This window comes from Callospermophilus lateralis, chromosome 3 (assembly GCF_048772815.1).
Source record: "Callospermophilus lateralis isolate mCalLat2 chromosome 3, mCalLat2.hap1, whole genome shotgun sequence".
NCBI lineage: Eukaryota > Metazoa > Chordata > Mammalia > Rodentia > Sciuridae > Callospermophilus > Callospermophilus lateralis.
Window position 1 is genome coordinate 198,273,638 of NC_135307.1, and position 17,211 is coordinate 198,290,848.

A 17,211-nucleotide genomic window follows, 5' to 3' on the forward strand; every position below is an offset into this window, starting at 1 on the left:
GGACACAGGTCCCCATGGGGCTACGGATTGATTGCCAGTGAGCAGAATTCCTTGCAGAACCTTAGCTCTGACCTCTGCCTTCCCTCCAGATCTGTTCTCTGCTCCAGGCAGAGCCAGTGGGAGCCCCCTGGTATCTTCTGGTTCCTTATAGCTCCCAACTCTGTGTAGTCCTCTGGGCAGGAGGGACAGGGGAGAGGAGACCAAGAGGAGCCCCAGGTTCTGCAGAACCCATCAAGGATACAAGTAAGAGCTGTCCAGAAACTGGGCAGAGGTCTTATAGGACTTGGGCTTGTTTGTCAAAATGGGCTGGGGTGGTTTCCTTACTGTGCTTGGTGTGTGTGTATGTGTGTGTGGGGGGTCTGGGGGAAGGAAGCAGGGTGTGTGGCGGGGTACTGTTCGGGGTGAGAGAAGGCTAGAGGGTAGATTTTCTGTTCCAGAAGGTAGGACGCCCTGGGGGTATCTTCCACAGTCTCTGGGCATGGCTGGCTTTGATTTGTGGTCACTCACCCTTGCAGAATGCACCCCTCCATGGGATGACCAGCACTGAAGGCAGTCCTGGTTGATGGGGTGCTGGTGTTGAGACAGGCTTTTTCTCTTGCCCTCCAGTCTGGGGGCCTCTCATGTCTGCCACCATGGCACTGGTTGCGGTGATGGGGGCAGGCTGGGATTGGGGGATCTGAATATTCCCTTACTTTGACTCCTGCCAACTCACATCTTACTTGTTTTGGGGGGCCCACTCCTATACCATGATGTCTAACTGTAAATGTTGGGGAGAGACAGCATTTATATTCACCCCTTCCCTGTGGGGGTCCAGAAAGACCAGAGAGCCCTCAGAGAAGAACTTTATGAAAGGGGAGGGTGTGGGGGCACACTTGGGTCACTGTCACCGTGGGAAGATGCTGCCATCCACCGCCTCCTCCAGAATGGTCTCCACACGCCTCCGCTGCGAGGAGAGGGGCTGGGGTCGGTGTGGGAGGAGGCGAGGGGTCCTCCCACCCACCCAGGGCTTGCCAGAACCTCTTGTCGATCCAGGGGATCCGGAATCCGTGTGGGTTTCAGCTGTGGCGGCAGGAATGTCTCCAGTCTGATGGCGGCGCGTGCTGAGCCCTGCCGCTGGATCAGGAGCGCAATTTCCTCTGCCTGCGGGCCAGAGCCGGCTGAGCGGCGCCGCGCCTCAGCTGTACCCACCCTCTGCCCACTCCTGCGAGAGGGTGGTCTTCCCTATGGGGGGTGCCCCCGCCCTTGATTCCAGGCCCACCCGCATTCGGGTGTAGCGCAGTCGCAGGGCGCGGACTCGCCCGCGAGCCTCCGCGGCCTTGAGGACGCCCAGCAGCCGGTTCCAGCGCTCGGTGGGTAGCTCGCACTGCGTCCAGGCGCGGGGGTCGGGCATGAGGTACTCCAGCTCTACCGACTCTCGCGGAAAGATGGAGGCGGCTGCACCCACGTCCTTGAGCACGTCGCCGAAAAGCAGGTGGCGGTGTCGCTGCGTGGGGCTCATGGCGGCCAGCCCCTCCAGCGTCAGGGCCCAGCCTGGCTTGGTCGCGGGCACCCGCTTGGCGCGCTCCTCACGAGGCCCGCTTCCTGACGCGCTCTTCCCCACCTGCTCACTCGAGCACTTCCCTGCGGGCGGCGGCATCCTCTGGCCTGAGGAGGGAGAGGGACACCCCGTTTGCTGTCCAACCTTAAACCGGTTCCACTGCGCGGTCAGCTTTTCCCCCGCTGGATTTGTCGCGGCAGACTTCACTGCCCAACCTTTGGCCTTTGTGAACACAGGTCGTGGCCAATGCGCTCAGCCGGGTGGTTGACCCACAGGACTTCCTGATCCATTCAGTTTTAGAAATTGCCCTTTCTGCCCTACTGAAGGATTGAACTGAGAAAATGCTGAGACACCCCCTGCCCCAACCAGGCGATCTCAGGCCTACCCAGAGATAGAGACCACAAGGGACTTCCCTGGGTGAGGCCTATTGACCCCCATTTCTGCGGTCACCTGTCAGCATCCCACTAGAACCCCGGGGACTGGTCTTGTCTTCCTGTCCTGTCCTGTCCCGGCCCCAGGAGCAGTGGTTTGGGGGTGACCCGGCCAGGCCGAGACGTGTGTGCATGTGTGCCTCCAGGTCTGTGCGTGTCTGTGTAGGTGTACATTTTTTGGGGGGCTATCTTTGTAGCTCTGTGTGTGTATGGCTGCATGTGTGTGGATGGAGGCTCTGAGCCGACTGCTTTAGGGCAGTCGCCATCATCTTGGCTTGACTCCTGCTGGGCCGAGGCAAGGAGAGCAGAGCTCAGAGAAGAGGGGAAAGCCCCGCGTCCTTCTGGTCCCAGTCGCCCCATCTCACCCCCGGGCCAGATCCTGGCTCACCGTGGGTCAGGAGCGGAGCCAGGGACCGCCCGCCCGCCCCCAAATTTCAGAGTTTCCCACCTGCGCCCACTCGCCCGACCTTCCCACGCACACCAGTTTACTTTTCGACTCTTCTGTGCTTGTTGATGCGGTTGCTGGGCAACGGAGCCCTGCCCCATCTCCAACCGCGTGGGGGCGGGGCGGCCCCTCAGGCTGAAGTGACCGCTGTGCTGTACCTACTGACGCACCATTTTGGGGGCCACGGACTCACCATCTGGGCGCGGGAGAGGGCTTTGGGCCTAACTGCAACCATACTTTTAAGGCTGAGATCCTTTCCCATCAGTGCTCATCAGGCACTGGGACAGAATTCAGGGCCCCTCATCCTACCCCTGGGTGATTGGTCCTAGGGTTTTGGTGGGGTTCTTTTTTTTTTTTTTGGTCTTTTTTGGAACTGGGGATGGAACCCAGTGCTTTGGAATGCAAGGCAGATGCTTTGCCACTGAGCTACATACCAGCCCGGTCCTAGATTTTCATAATCTATTTGTCATTTATTAATTAGATTATGAAAATCTATTTGTCATTTATTAATTTTATGATACAATGACAATTTTAGTTTCTCAGTTTATTAATTCTGTAATGATTCATGCACATATCAGGTATTCACATACTCATTCCACAGTTTAGTTAGACTAAGATTAGTGCAGATTTAATCATAGTGTGTTCCTGTCTGCATTACTTCCCAATCCTATCATACCTTGTTCCTAGGTAGGCAGATGGTACCTTCTGGAATTCAGAGCCAGAACTCTACAGGTGCAGCTTCCTGGCTGAGGGGCCAGTCAGTGAGCATCCCAGGGCCTTCCTGATGCTGACCCCCTCCTGTGTGTGCCTGGGCATCAGCACTGTCGGGGAAGGCACTGCACACAGGGGGTGGGGAGGTTTTACCGTGGTCTGGGATGGGGGCACAGGGAGCTGGAGAGAGTTCTGTCCTGTCAGAAGGGACTTGTAGCTTCCCCTCGGTATAAATAAGAAGCATTGATGCAGGGAGGGGGAGAGGAGGAGCAGGAGGACTCCCTGCCCCTGCACTGGGGCTGGGCGCCAGGGCTGGCACCAGGGAGGCATGGAGGTGGGTGCGCCCTCTGCCCAGATGCAGGTGACATCCCACATGGCCCTGTTGGCTCCACTGCGACTTGTGGGCTCGCGCTCCTTTCATGTGTGACATTCATGTCTGGGCCATCCCTGATTTCCTTGCATGCCTTGTTTTGCCTGTGTATGACATGTGCACATAACATGTCCCCTGATGACCTTTGTGTGACTCGTATGTTCTGGTCAGGCCCAGGCCCTGCCTGCACCCCTCTTGAGGGCTCACTGAGTTCTGGTCAGGGTAAGAGAAGTCTGCCATTTCTTTTGCACTGCCAGTCCCCCTTTGTGGGAAGGTAGTCTGCATCTCATCCTGGTCACCAACCATCAGATGACAAGCCTGTCCTCCCACCTGTGATTGTATCTATGAGGGGCCAAGAGGCCTCCTTCGTCTGGCCTTTGTGCCAGCCTCCATGGAGACTCTCACAGGTGTCCACTGAGATAGCTCACAGGCCTGCCTGCAGCAGTTGGTGTGGAGGCCCTGTGGTGGGCTGAGGGCTCCAGGGCTGGGGTCAGGGGCAAGGCAGGGAGGGCTCCCTGGAGAGGCAGGACTGGAGCACCCTGGGGCAGGACCCATATGGGTGTGGCAGTCCCAGGGACATGTGAGATAATCAGACTGGTATGTCCTGTGGCTCTGCTCTGCCGACCCTCACAGTGCCTACAGCATCCCCTTCTCCAGGACAGGATCTGGGCTGGGAGGCAGCAAAGGCCATTAGGAAATGAGGCTCTGAAGATGGGCAGACAGGAAGGGGCAGCTGGAGTGGGAACTCTGGGCTCACCTAGGGAAGGAGCTGCAGGAATCTGAGCCTCCCCTGGCCCAGAGGTCTGGAGTCAGACCCTGAGGTCTGGGGTCAGCCTTGTCTGGAGAGTATGTGTGAGAGTGTGTGTCTCCTGGGTGTTAGAGAGCCTCGGCTGGTGTTTGCCTATTCCCATGGGCATCTGTGCTTTCTCTGAGTCTCCCAACATGCCTGTGTACACCTTGTAATGGTTTGCATGTATGTGGCTCTAGTGTGCATCCCTAAGCATGTACCTGTGTCTCTGTGTATTTATCCCGTGCTTGTCTAGGTATCTGTGTACATGTTTGCCGGTATGTGTTCCCCAAATGTCTATGTACTCCTGAGTCTCAGCTGCAGTGGAGACGCAGAGACAAATCCTGGGGGACAGCTGGGGATGCTGAGTCCTGGGGCATCTGATCGCTCTGGCCTCTCCTGATTTGACAGGTATCCTAGCAACACTGTTGTCAGTTGCCTAGCAACCAGATCCCCATCCTTGGAAAAGAAGCAGGGTCTGGCTGTGTGGGGGGAGGTCTAGCTCTCCTTCACATCCTATGTAGGAAGAGCAACCCCATGTCTGTTCAGTGCAGGGGTCACCCACGTGGCCTTGACTTGTAACCTTTCATTTCAGTGTGCTTATGACCTCTGTGCTGGCAAGGAGGCAGATCCATGGGAGTGATTCAGCTATGTGAATGTCAGGGCCCTTCTCTGGGGCCCAACTGTGGAGATGCCCTTGGTGTGGCTCCATGTGACAAGCAGACCTGGGCTTTCCCAGCCTGCCAGGTGTTCAGGGGTCTTTACACCTCTGAGGTTTCACATTTTCATCTGCTGGAGAGATGTGCATGGCAGCAGCCGTGTGTGCTGGGGAATGTGCTTGTTTGTTCAGGCATGGTGTACAGGAGGCACAAGCAGCACACAGTAGGTGTGGTTCCAGTGCTGGGTGTTGGGTTCAGCCATCCTCCTTCCATAGACCCCTCCTCCAGCCTGCGCAGCCCCTCCTGCTCTGGAGCAGCAGCCTCCTCCCCCTCCCCCTCCCCCTCCCCCAGCTCCTGGCTGCCGCACTTGCTGCACTCGCCACTGCGTCTAGTCTGGCGTCTGCTGAGAAGCAGCAGCTACGCTGCAGCCCCATCCAGACCCTGCGCTGAGGCAAGGAGCGAGCCGCCTAGCCCCACTCTGCTTCAGCCTCTCCATCCATCTGCCCAGGGCTGGGGTCTCCTCAGTCCCCATTCCCAAAGAAGTCGTGGAGATAGGGCCTGAGGTGCTAGAGGTAAGTGGGGGGCCCTGCTCTGCAGGGCTGGGAGGGGCAGGAGAAGGCTGTGCCCAGGTGTTCCTGGGCATGTCTCAGGGGCGCTAGCGTCTGTTCTGTGTGTGCATGAGGGTGGTTTGGGCATTTTTGTGTTCATATGTGTGCATCACATCACCTTTGAACGTACGTGGCTGTGTTCCCGAGTCCCTGTGGGTGGATGTGTGTCCTTGTGTAACTATCTCCATGCAGTCCACGTTTGAGTCTGTCAACCAAATGCGAGGCACCTTTGTGGGCATGAGTGTCTCTGTGTTCTGTGTCCCTCTCTTGCATACACCCTTGTGTCTCCATGTGTGTCTGTGTGTAAGCACAGCCTGTGTCCTCACGTGTGTGCTTTGTCCTGCATGTGTGCTTTGGTGTCTGCAGCCAGCCCTGGGGTCTGCATGCCTGTTTGGGCTGTACCTGCTGTGCTCTGTGTGGGTGTGTGCCTTGCAACATGGTCACTTGTTTCTGTGCCCTGTCCCAGATCCTATACAGACTGATTTTTCAGGGCAGCAGAATGGAGTCGCTCTTTCCTGCCCCACTCTGGGAGGTCCTCTACAGCAGCCACCTTCAGGGCAACCTGTCCCTCCTGAGTTCCAACCACAGTGTGATGCCCCCCCACCTGCTGCTCAATGCCAGCCATGGCTCTTTCCTGCCCCTTGGGCTCAAGGTCACCATCGTGGGGCTTTACCTGGCTGTGTGCATCGGGGGGCTGCTGGGGAATTGCCTCGTCATGTACGTCATCCTCAGGTAGGTGGGGCCCCATGTCTCTGTGAGTCCCATACAGCTCCAGATGGGAGACTGAGATAGGAGGCTGTTTGGGATGGACCTGAGCAGATGGAGATATCTTGCTGCTTCTATTAAGTTCCTTTTCTCCCTGTCCAGGGAGCGGGATCTATCCTGAGGCCCTGGATGCTTAGTCCTTTCCCCAGCCTGTCTGTCCAGGTAGTGACGTCACCTGCCTAGACCCTGGTTTGAGCTGTGCTGAGCTGACTGTGAGTGACCTCGTGGGCTCCATAGCGACCCTAGGAGTTGGCCCTCCTCAGGCTTGCCAACCTCTCCCACAGGGACAGGCCCCTCTCCTCTGAGCCTGGATCTGCTGGTGCTCAGAGATGGGAGAGCTTGGGGACCAGAGGAGATGCTAGTGCCAGGTGGTTAGGGTGGTGGCACAGCTGGGTGGCCATGGGGGCACTGTGGGGGCATTTTGGGGCTGCACTGTGAGGTGGGTAAGGAGCCCTTCACGTAGCACATACCCTGGGCACATGTGGCAGAAAGGGAGGGATTTCTGGGCTGGGAGATGAGGGACCCTGTGTTCCTCTGGGTGGGAAAGAGTCGAACGCACTGCAGACAGTGAGTGAAGTCTTGAAAGGGGCCTTGGGAGACTTGAGCAGGAAACAAGGAGCCAGGAGTCTTTACTGGCCCAGGGTGTTCTCTCTGACCCAGAAAGAGGAGATTCTGAAGAAATGCTCAGGGCTCTGAAGCAAGCGTCCCTGCATAGGGCCTCACAGGCTCCCAGGAAGCTGCTGCGTAGCATGGTGTTGGTGGAGGCAGAACAGGACAGTGGAGCGTCCAGTCCCTGACTCCCCAACTGTCCTCTGAGCATCCCTGACGAACCCCATTTCTCTGTGAGCCTTGTTTCTCTATCCAGAAAGTGGGAAGGACAGGCCACATAGCCACGTGTATGTGTATGGGGTGTGTGTGTGTGAGAGAGAGAGAGAGAGAGAGCGAGCGAGCGAGAGAGAGATGCATGGTTGGATAAGGGGAAGAGCAGCTTTGCCCTTCACAGTACTGACCTCTAGGGAGGACCCTAGGGAGGGTCCTGCATGACCCACAGGCCTCTGTGGCCAGAAGTGCAGCCGCCTGGGGCAGCCATGTACCCTGACCACCTTCCTGCTAACAGCACCTCCCTGTGTCTCCTTGTACTGGGGCATTACAGCCACTTCCTGGATTATAGTAGACATGGAGGTCTTCTTGACCACCAGTGTCCTCAGAAAGACCCATGCTGAGGAGCTGCCATGTCCAAACCACTCAATTGGTGGCACAGAATGTGTTTTGAGCCACCAGACTGGGGTGGCTTCCAGGAGTTAAAACACCTGGTTCCAAGCCCAACTCGCTTTTTATCAGCTCCAAGGCCCTAACAAGTTTCATAGACTGGGTGTGGTGGCACATGGCTGTAATCCCAACTCAGGAGGCTGAGGCAGGAGGATTGTGAGTTGGAGGCCAACCTGGACAACTTAGTGAGACCCTGTCTTGAAAAATAAAGGGCTGGGATGCAGCTCCGTGATAGAGTACCCCTAGATTAACTCACCAGTACCATGAAAAAAAAAAAAAAAAAAAAAAGGAAAAAGAAAGCAAGATACTTAGGGCATCTGAGCTTTAGTTCTCTCCCCCGTACAGTGGCAATCCAATAGCATCTCTGTGAATCTTAAATGAGATAACATCCATGGAGGAGCTTGACACCGTCATCGTCACTGTTGTTGACATTGAGGTTGCAACTAGGCCTCTTTGTGCTTATTCCTTTTCTTTTGGTACCAGGAATTGAAACCAGGGCAGTTAACTCGTGAGCCACATCCCAAACCCTTTTTAATATTTTATTTAGAAACAGGATCTCTCAGAGATTCCTAGGGCCTTTCCATGTTTCTGAAGCTGCCTCTGAGCTCATGTCCCCCTGCCTCACCCTCTTGAGCTGCGGGATCGAGGCATGCACCACTGCACTGGCCGTCTTTGTGCTGCTGCTTTCTTTCCCCCCCAATATTTTTAGTAGTAGATGGACACAATACCTTTATTTTGTTTATTTATTTTTATGTGGTGCTGAGACTCAGACCCAGGCCTCACACGTGCCAGGCAAGTGCTCCACCCCAGCCCCATCTTTGTGCTTATTCTTAATCTCTGATAAACAGAACTGAACCCCAGGTTATTTTATGGCAACTAAATCGACATGGAATATCGTCACCTCTGGTGCTTTAACTGCCACCACCACCACCATCATCCTTACCATCATCATCATCACTATCAACACCAACACCACCCTCATATCTCCACTGTCTCTGTCATCACCATGATCATCGTCACAACCATCACCACCATTACCATCATCACCACCATCGCTGCCCCCATAACCATTCTCCCCACCACTATCACAACCACTTATTAATTCAACAAGTACTTATTACTAATTTGCAATTTTTGCAGCTCTGTTCCAGATGCTTGGATACAATCGGACTCTATGAGCACCCCTCCTGTCCCTGTCACCACTTCCTGTTTCCATTGCTAGACAGTAGTGTGGACTAGGAGGTCTTTGATGTGATTTCACATACTTTGGAGTCTTGCAAACCTCTGGTAGCTGAAGGGTTAGGAGTTGAGTCCATGAGGAATCTTGAGGGAAACTCAGGGGAAAGGACAAGGTCTTCCTCTTATGATTCCGACCCCGTTGCCGTGCAGTCAGGCTTGTGCTCTGGCACCCCACAGTCTTTAAGGTCTGGAGCTCTCTATAGGTGTCAGAATCCCTTCCTGAAGCTTCTCTGAACTCAGCATCACCCTGTTAGAATGTCTGTTTCCAGGCTCCATTCCCCAGACTGGCTCAGGGCGCCTAGGATTGGGTCCAGGACCAAGTCCTTGCCTTTCCTGCCGGGGCTAGTCTAAGTGGCCAATGGGACCTTTCTTCTCCCTGACCTCTCTTCAGGCACACCAAGATGAAGACAGCCACCAACACATACATTTTTAACCTGGCTCTGGCAGACACCTTGGTCCTGCTAACACTGCCCTTCCAGGGCACAGACATCCTGCTGGGCTTCTGGCCATTTGGGAATGCCCTGTGCAAGACGGTCATTGCCATTGACTACTACAACATGTTCACCAGCACCTTCACCCTGACGGCCATGAGCGTAGACCGCTACGTAGCCATCTGCCACCCGATCCGTGCCCTTGATGTCCGGACGTCCAGCAAGGCTCAGGCTGTCAATGTGGCCATATGGGCCCTGGCCTCTGTGGTTGGTGTTCCTGTTGCCATCATGGGCTCAGCACAGGTGGAGGATGAAGGTCAGTGGGTGGCCCTCCTCTCTGTACCAGGTTCCCCATGGTTCCCAGCAGCCCCTTCTGATCTCGTTTTCTCCCTGCAGAGATCGAGTGTCTGGTGGAGATCCCTGCCCCCCAGGACTACTGGGGCCCTGTGTTTGCTGTCTGCATCTTTCTCTTCTCCTTCATCATTCCCGTGCTCATCATCTCTGTCTGCTATAGCCTCATGATCCGGCGGCTGCGTGGTGTTCGTCTGCTCTCGGGCTCCCGAGAGAAGGACCGGAACCTGCGGAGAATCACCCGGCTGGTGCTGGTGGTGGTGGCTGTATTTGTGGGCTGCTGGACACCTGTGCAGGTCTTTGTTCTGGTTCAAGGGCTGGGTGTCCAGCCAGGCAGTGAGACGGCTGTGGCCATCTTGCGCTTCTGCACAGCCCTGGGCTATGTCAACAGTTGTCTCAACCCCATCCTCTATGCCTTCCTGGATGAGAACTTCAAGGCCTGCTTCCGCAAGTTCTGCTGTGCATCCGCCTTGCATCGGGAGATGCAGGTATCTGACCGAGTGCGGAGCATTGCCAAGGATGTGGCCCTTGCTTGTAAGACTTCTGAGACAGTGCCGCGGCCCGCATGACTAGGCGTGGACCTGCCCATGGTGCCCGTCAGCCCACAGAGCCCATCCACGCCCAACACGGAGCTCACACAGGTCACTGCTCTGTAGGCTGATCCCAAGCGTCTGGCACTGTAGGTGGCTTTCCCTTTGGCCCATGGTGCTCAGTCCCAGAGGAGGACCTGAATGACATCATGGGGCGGTGGACTGTGGCTGCCTCTCCTGCTGTGGCCTCTGTAAGACTAAGCTGCACTCCTGGTGCGGGGCCAGAGGGCATGCAAGGACACTGCCTGCAAGTGTCCACTGCTCTGTGGACACCTTTGAGAGGAGCTGCTGCTCAGCAGCCGTGCTCCTGTGACTCCTCCTCAACCTCTCCCATGCTGAGTCAGCGGAGCCTTGATACTGCAGGTGGGCTCATGCCCAGGTGTAGCCGCAGCTCTGTAGTCACCTGCACCCCACATGCTGTGTGCTATTTGTGTGGCAGGGCTCTGACTGCCTCTGACCTTGCAGTGTCTACCCAGGGCCACTGGACTGTCTTGGTGTTGCCCAGGAGTGTAGTGGGCAGCATTTCTCTGTGGAGGGACTGACCCTGAGCCTAGAGCTTCTACCTGGAACACTTTCTGACTCCATCTGAGCAGCCAGGGCTACCCTAGGAGGGTATGCAGCAAGCTGTCAGCCTTGGCTGGAGGCTTCGTGTGGGTCCTGGCCCAGTCACTTTCTCAATGTTCTTGTGCTACAATGTACAGCTTGTGGATTGGACCTGCCTCAGTGCTGCCGCTCTCTGCTCTTCCTGATGGTGGCTCTGCCCTGGGCCTGACTCCCACTTCCCTTTCTGAGGCGAACAGGAGGCCTGACCCCAGCAGTTTTTCAGGGGCTCTTGCCCTCCAGAAGCCTGATGTGCACTGTTGTGCACAGACTGTGCAGCCAGTGCTGCCTCTGCAGGTGTGGGAGGTGGCTCAGGGAGGGGTGCTGCAGGACCACTATTGCTTGCAAAGCATGGGCCCTGTGTGTTTAGTCACAACAGCATGCTCAGCCCTGAGGGCTCTACCACCTTCTGGGGGGTTCTCCCAGTCTCCTTTGCTTGAAGTTGGGTCAGTGGCTGTGCAGTTGGAAGGGGCCTGAGGCCTGGGGAGATATGGCTGGGCTGGGTTTTGCTTTGCATACCCAGTGCTCACTGTTTAGTTGCAGGCCTCAGAGTGTCTCTGGGTAAGGCCTGAGCCTGCTGCCAAATGTGAGGTTGGCCTCACAAGCAGAGCTGCTATGCAAGGTTTGCTTGGGCTAACCTGCAAGGATTCTGAGCTTTGGGGACTCTGTCCCTTGGGGAAACCCTGCTGTGATCACCCAGGGAATCAGGCAGCTTTGCGAACATTCTTCCTGCAGGTGAATTTTTGAAATACCTGCAACATTGAAAAGAGTCTCTTCTTCCCCAGACCTTGGTCAGTCTTGGACTGGTTCTTCCCGCCCTGGGGAGCCTTGGCTGCAGGGCTGTTCCTGGGGAGACCCGGGCACACTCTGTGAGGCCTTTGGCAGGAGCCACCTGGCTATAGTGATTTCTTGCCAAGGCTGAGAACTTTGACTCTGTGCTGTTGTGATGCCACCTGTGACATTACCTGTGTATTTATGCCTGTGACCAGTGTCATTCCTTGTGTGTGTAGCCAGCCCTGAACCTGTGTCCTGTTTCAGACTCTTCCACCAGGGGGTGCTGTGGTCCATGGCAGACCAAGGCAAGGCCTTGTGGCCCTGTGGTCACGAGGGTCATGAAGGAGGCCACGGGAAACCTGCTCTCTGACTGGATGCCCTCCTTAGAACAGGTGTTTCTGACTCCATCCACGTGGGGACTGGTGTTGGGCTGAGCACATGAGCGGGAGAGGGCTGTGGGGCTGGTGAGTCCTCTGGCCTCTGTGAAGCTCACAGGTCACCCTGTCCCTAGGAAGTTGACCTGGTGAGAGGAGACTAGTTCCTGATGTGTTTCAGGGCTTCCCTTTGATACACCTGGCGCCCTGGGCTATGGTTGATGCCCCTCCTCCCAGGGCTGCAGGAGTCTCTTCACCCATTTTATGTGCAGACCCTCACCTGTGCTCAGTTCCCCTTCTGTGAGCAGAAACATGCAGAGCAGACTCTCGAGTGGCCCTGCACCCTGAGCCATATACTCACCTCTTGACTCCCGAGTTGACTGGCAGAGGACCCTGTCAGAGAGACTTGGCAGCACACTGGTGGGCTCAGGGTTTCCAGGGTGGGCAGGTGGGCTGATACTATTTTGTGCAAGTTTTCATGATGGACAGCCTCGGGCTGTGTAGCAGGCACTTTGGACTGGCAGCTTGTGCACCACAGTTGAGTTCTCATAGTTCCAGAGGCTGAAAGCCCATGGACAGGGTGCTGGACCCATCAGGTTCCAGTAAGAGCTGACCTCCTCATTGTGACATGACGGAAAGAGGGCTCCAGAGCTTGGTTGTCCCATTAATAAGGACACTAGCAGCACCACAGTGTTCCACTTTCACAGCCTGCTCACCTCCCAAAGATTCACCTTCTGACACCAACTCGTTTAGGACTACAGCATACGAATTTGGGAGTTAGAGTTCTCACACATTGCTGTTCAACAGAAGTCCAGCATCAAGGGAAATGTGGGAGGAATAGGCCCTGCCAAGGGACAGTGTTTTAATGCCCAGGAGATGGTGTGGTCCTGCTGGAGGGGCTCCTGTGAGGGGTCCTGGGCTGCTGACCCACCCTTCTGGTGGGGCATATGTCCTGGGCAAGCACCCTCCCGGGAGGTGCTTGGAGTCTGCCAGGAGCCTGCCTAGCAGGGTGAGGCCACAGGGGGAAGGCTGAGGCTCCATGGCTCTCTAGGATTGTGCCCTTCCCAAGGTCCACCCAGCCCCACAGCACCCCTGCCTGCACCTTTATCCTGTCCCTGGATGGGGACAAATCCAGCTTCCATGAGCCTTGTTTTTTTCTTTTGTGCAAAGGGAAACATAGAACCATCCTGGTGGGGCTGTGGGTAGGGCTGGTGTGTATGTGGGGCTCAGTCAGGAAAGCCTGGGCACAAGAGTTGTTTCAGACTATTCCACCAGGGGGTGTTGTGGTCACATGGCAGACCAAGGCAAGGCCTTGAGGCCCTGAGGTCATGAGGGTAGTGAGATTTGGGCACTTTCCCCCGGGTGGGGCTCTCCCTGGGACCAAGAGCCAGAATGTGGGGATTTGGAGGAGTGAGCTGTTCAGGGTGGCCCCCTACCCAACAGTAGGAGTCTCTGGTGGGAGGAATAGGGCTGGCTTGGGCAGGACCCTGATAAGTCTGTCTTTGGTATCACTGGGCCCTGGCTGTGTCTATCTCTTGGTCCTCATGGTGCTCCCAAGGAGCTGAGGAGGGAAGGGGAGGCAGCTCCCTTTGTTGGGCTGTGGATGGGGGCAGGAGCCATAAACACAATGTGATGGGGCCTGTTCTTCTACGCGGCCCTCCCCAAGCCTGGCAGCTCTCCAGGGCGCCTGCCTCCTGCTCTTCGCACCCACTCACCCTCTCCTCCAGGCTCATTATTCAGTGCTGTGCTCCTGGTTCTGCTGCCACAGCAAGATGCAGCCTCCACCTGGGTCCTGAGGAACAGCGTGCTTGAAGTGGTAATCAGGCTGTTTGGGAGGTGTGACAGCCCGGCACAGCTCGTTCTCTCTGTGCAGTGGTGGGTGTGGATGGTGGTTAAGAAGCACCCTCAGCCCCTCAGGGTGAGGGCTGGAGCTGCTTAGGCTGAGAGCAGTGACTCTTCACTAAGCCTCAGTTGCCCAACGGGTGGCTGGGAGCCAAGGAAGCTGGAATCTCTGTCTCCATCCGTGTCTGTTCCCATTGTGGTGACGCTGCTCCACTGCGCACGCGGGCATGTCAGTCATTTAAGGAGTGTTCATCTAAACACTGCGACATGAGGTTTCTTATCTTGAACTTACCCTAGCCATCCTGTCCCCCTTCAAGACTGAGGCAAGATGTGCAGCATTCTGTTTCAGACCCGGGAAGTCTTTAGTGCTGTCCTAACTCTTCCAGGCACTATCAGAGGAAGGCATGGCACCCCAAATGGGACACCCCCACCCTGAGCAGGAGGATTGTCTTGTGGGAGCTGACGGCTCCCGCACAGGACTACAGGTCTGATAGATACACGTCCTGAGCAGCAAGCGGAAATTGATCAGGACTTCTCTGGAGCCATCTTGCCAAACCAGAACTGAAACCACTATGGGCCAGACCACAGCCTGTCCAGGACTGCTTGATTACGCAGGCCTCTTGCCCTGCCCCCAGTTCTTCCTCCGTTTAAATCTAAAGCTTCTATCAGCATCTGTTAGACAGGCTTGGGATGCTGGATCTCACTTTGCCTTCCCAATGTGACCACAGTGATTAAAATCTCCTGCTTTTCACCATGACCTTTTCTGTTTGTTTTTTGGGTGAGTGGCCAAAATTGGACAGGCCTATAGCCCAGGACCCCAGGAACATTCCTATCTAGTATACAGCATATGGCAGAGACGGTGACAAGTGACTTCTGAGAAGAGACATAAGAGATGTCCAGGCTTCCTATTGGAGCTCTAGGATCAACTCCCTGGGGGACTGGGGCCAGCTTGGAGGCCCTCAGTCTGTGGAGGGTCCATGCATATCCTCAAGCCCCTGTGCAGCCTCCAGAGGACCTGAGTCCATCACGTCCCGACTGAACAAGGGAGACAGAGCCAGAACCACCCAGAGAGGCCACTCCTGCTTCCTGACACCGAGCAGCAAAAATAACACTGATTTTTTTTTTTTTTTGTAGCTCTGGGTTTTGCAGAAACAGCAATAAGTATCATACAATGTTGGGCTAGGGAAGATGCCAGGTAGAGATTACAGTTAAGTTGTTTGGGGCTCATGGAGGCAGGGAGGGGACAGTGAGGTGGGCTGGTACTGTTCTGGACTTAGGTCCAGTGGGGGAGGGGCACCTTCTCTGGGGTGCCTCAGAAGTGGTGAGGGCTGAAACCCACCGCATGATGCTCCATGCCATAAGGCCAAGAGCCAGGGTGCCCAGAGTGACTAGTCTTAGGGCAGTCATGCCTCTGGACCCCTCAACCGTGCATCCCTACTCTGGAGGGATCCAGCACCCAGCTCTGGACCCAGGCCCACCCGGGACAAGGGAGTTTTGGATACCTGCTCCTCCAAGGGCATACAGCCTCTAGAATGTGGGGGTCCAGAGGTCATGGTGCTGCAGCAGGTCACCAGGGCCTCCAGAGGACATGGGCCTCCTGGTGGATGTCCCTAGGCTTCAGACAAGGTGGATTTTTGTGGCTTCCTTTGATGTCCTTGTCCTCGCCTTGGTAGCAACACTTGGCTCTGCTGCCCAAGGTGCCCACAGTATGGTCACATCATAGTCCCATTTGGGTGGAGCCTGAGGAGAATACAGTGCTGGTTCCAGGACAAACTCATAGTTCAGGGTCCTTCCCCTACAGATTGCTGTTCTCAGGTTCCTGGGTTCCAGAGAGGACACGGATGGGACCATCTGGGGGCCATCTGCTGGTTCCTCCTTTGTGTGTGACCAGGCTTGGGGGCCTTCTGCTGGGACCGGAGTCTCTGCTTCTGTCCATGCAGGGCTGTCCAGAAGCATGGTCTTTCTGTGGTTGTCTGTGCAGGGTTGATATCTTCTGTATGGAGAGCACAGGGGGATGAGGGGAACAGTATGGACACCCCTGGCTGGGGTGCTGCATCTGGGAGGAGAGGGAAGGGCTGGGCACCAAGGCCCTCAGCACAGGAATGTGGTGCGGAAATTCTTGCGGAAGCCATGGTCCAGAAAGGCATACAAGAAGGGATTGAGGCATGAATTGGCGTAGCTGAGGCTGGTGATGGCGTAGGAGATGCCGATGACCACGGATGTCTGGGGCATGTCGGTGGTCAGGGCCACCACGGAGGCCAGGTGGAAGGGCGTCCAGCAGAGGAGGCAAACAGCCAGCACAGTGAGGACCAGGGCAGTCACTTTCCGCTTAGCCTTGCCCAGAGTCTTGGTGCCAGAGCGGAGTCTCACGGCCCGCAGCCTGCGCAGCAGGTCCACGTAGAGCCCACAGATGGTGCACACGGGCAGCACGAAGCCCAGCACCAAGGTGTAGATGCGACTGGCCTGGAACCAGGCCCGCTCTGGCTTCGGGAAGCTCAGCCCACAGCTGGGCACCTGCAGCTCATTGCTGTATACGCCAGCAAAGGAGAAGAAGGGCAGAACCATGACAGTGACAGCGACCCAGACACACAGGCTGGCCACCTTTGCCACCCGTGGGGTGCGCCGGGGCATGTGGCGGGACCGCACGGTGGCCAGTACCACCAGGTAGCGGTCCACGCTCATCAGGGCCAGAAAGTAGATGCTGGAGAAGATGTTGCAGTGGTCGATGGCCAGCACGAGCTTGCAGAGCAGCTCCCCGAACGGCCAGCGTTGCAGCAGGTGCTCCGCGATGTTGGCAGGCAGCACCAGCACGAAGAGCCCGTCGGCAACGGCCAGGTTCAGGACAAGCACGTTGGTCACGGTCTTCATCTTGGGTGCCCTCAGGATCACCAGGATGACTGCTGCATTGCCGGCTATCCCCACAACACAGATCACGGTGTACACCGCTGGCAGCAGCACGTACAGTGCCCATAGCGGCTGGGGGAAGGTGGTGTTGGGCTGGGTGCTGTTGTCCTGGGAGAGGCTGGTGCCCACTGTGGCAGCAAAGAAAGAACTTCCACTGCCATTGACCTCTGTGTGCTTGGCTGACTGCATTGTCTTGGGGCTGGAGGCAGGTTCTGGGCAGGGGTCTCCTTGGGCTGGATTTTGGGAAAGAAATAGCCAGAAACTTTGGGTTCTGGCCATCAGAACAGTGGCCACCTCAAGTTCTCTGGCAGAGGGTGCCACTGCTCCACCAGGCCAAGAACACTTGGGAGTCATTCTGTCCATCCTGGTCCTGAGGCAGGCAAGGACCTATTGGGTGAGGGGGCCTCCTCTGGGATGGCAGGCACATTGGGCAGCTCAGCAACCTTCCCCAGACCCTGCTCCTGCTCTGCGGGGTCAGCCACACCACCCTCTTGGGAGGCAGATGCTTGGAGCTGTTCCCAGCA

General features: G+C 56.3%; 3 protein-coding genes across 6 annotated transcripts; 1 reads left to right on the forward strand and 2 right to left on the reverse strand.

The window, feature by feature from the left end:
• The first annotated feature begins 21 nt into the window (after positions 1 to 21).
• On the forward strand, positions 22 to 13,815 carry Oprl1 (opioid related nociceptin receptor 1). 4 transcript variants are annotated; one of them, XM_076852179.2, is made up of 4 exons: positions 22 to 243; positions 1,033 to 6,280; positions 9,213 to 9,568; positions 9,649 to 13,815. In XM_076852179.2, the coding sequence occupies exons 2-4, from the start codon at positions 5,985 to 5,987 to the stop codon at positions 10,170 to 10,172; spliced, it is 1,176 nt and encodes a 391-aa protein (XP_076708294.1). In that variant the 5' UTR covers positions 22 to 243; positions 1,033 to 5,984; the 3' UTR covers positions 10,173 to 13,815. The 4 variants fall into 4 exon arrangements, with proteins under 4 accessions (XP_076708294.1, XP_076708295.1, XP_076965323.1 ...); XM_076852180.2 differs by having other exon boundaries at positions 4,538 to 6,280; XM_077109208.1 differs by lacking the exon at positions 22 to 243 and having other exon boundaries at positions 860 to 6,280.
• Positions 884 to 1,636, reverse strand: Lkaaear1 (LKAAEAR motif containing 1). Its single transcript, XM_076849512.2, is given in 3 exon segments — positions 884 to 1,014; positions 1,017 to 1,140; positions 1,259 to 1,636. Coding segments are annotated over 3 exon segments (633 nt in total).
• Positions 13,816 to 15,874: 2,059 nt separating the features above from the next.
• On the reverse strand, positions 15,875 to 16,876 carry Npbwr2 (neuropeptides B and W receptor 2). The gene has a single exon (XM_076849513.1). The coding sequence runs from the start codon at positions 16,874 to 16,876 to the stop codon at positions 15,875 to 15,877; it is 1,002 nt and encodes a 333-aa protein (XP_076705628.1).
• Between the last annotated feature and the right edge of the window lie 335 nt (positions 16,877 to 17,211).

Coding starts and splice junctions, on each gene's coding strand:
- Oprl1 (XM_076852179.2), top strand. CDS start 5,985: ATGGTCACTTGTTTCTGTGCCCTGTCCCAGATCCTATACAGACTGATT. Junction 6,281..9,212: donor GTCATGTACGTCATCCTCAG/GTAGGTGGGGCC, acceptor ACCTCTCTTCAG/GCACACCAAGATGAAGACAG. Junction 9,569..9,648: donor AGCACAGGTGGAGGATGAAG/GTCAGTGGGTGG, acceptor TTCTCCCTGCAG/AGATCGAGTGTCTGGTGGAG.
- Npbwr2 (XM_076849513.1), bottom strand. CDS start 16,876: ATGCAGTCAGCCAAGCACACAGAGGTCAATGGCAGTGGAAGTTCTTTC.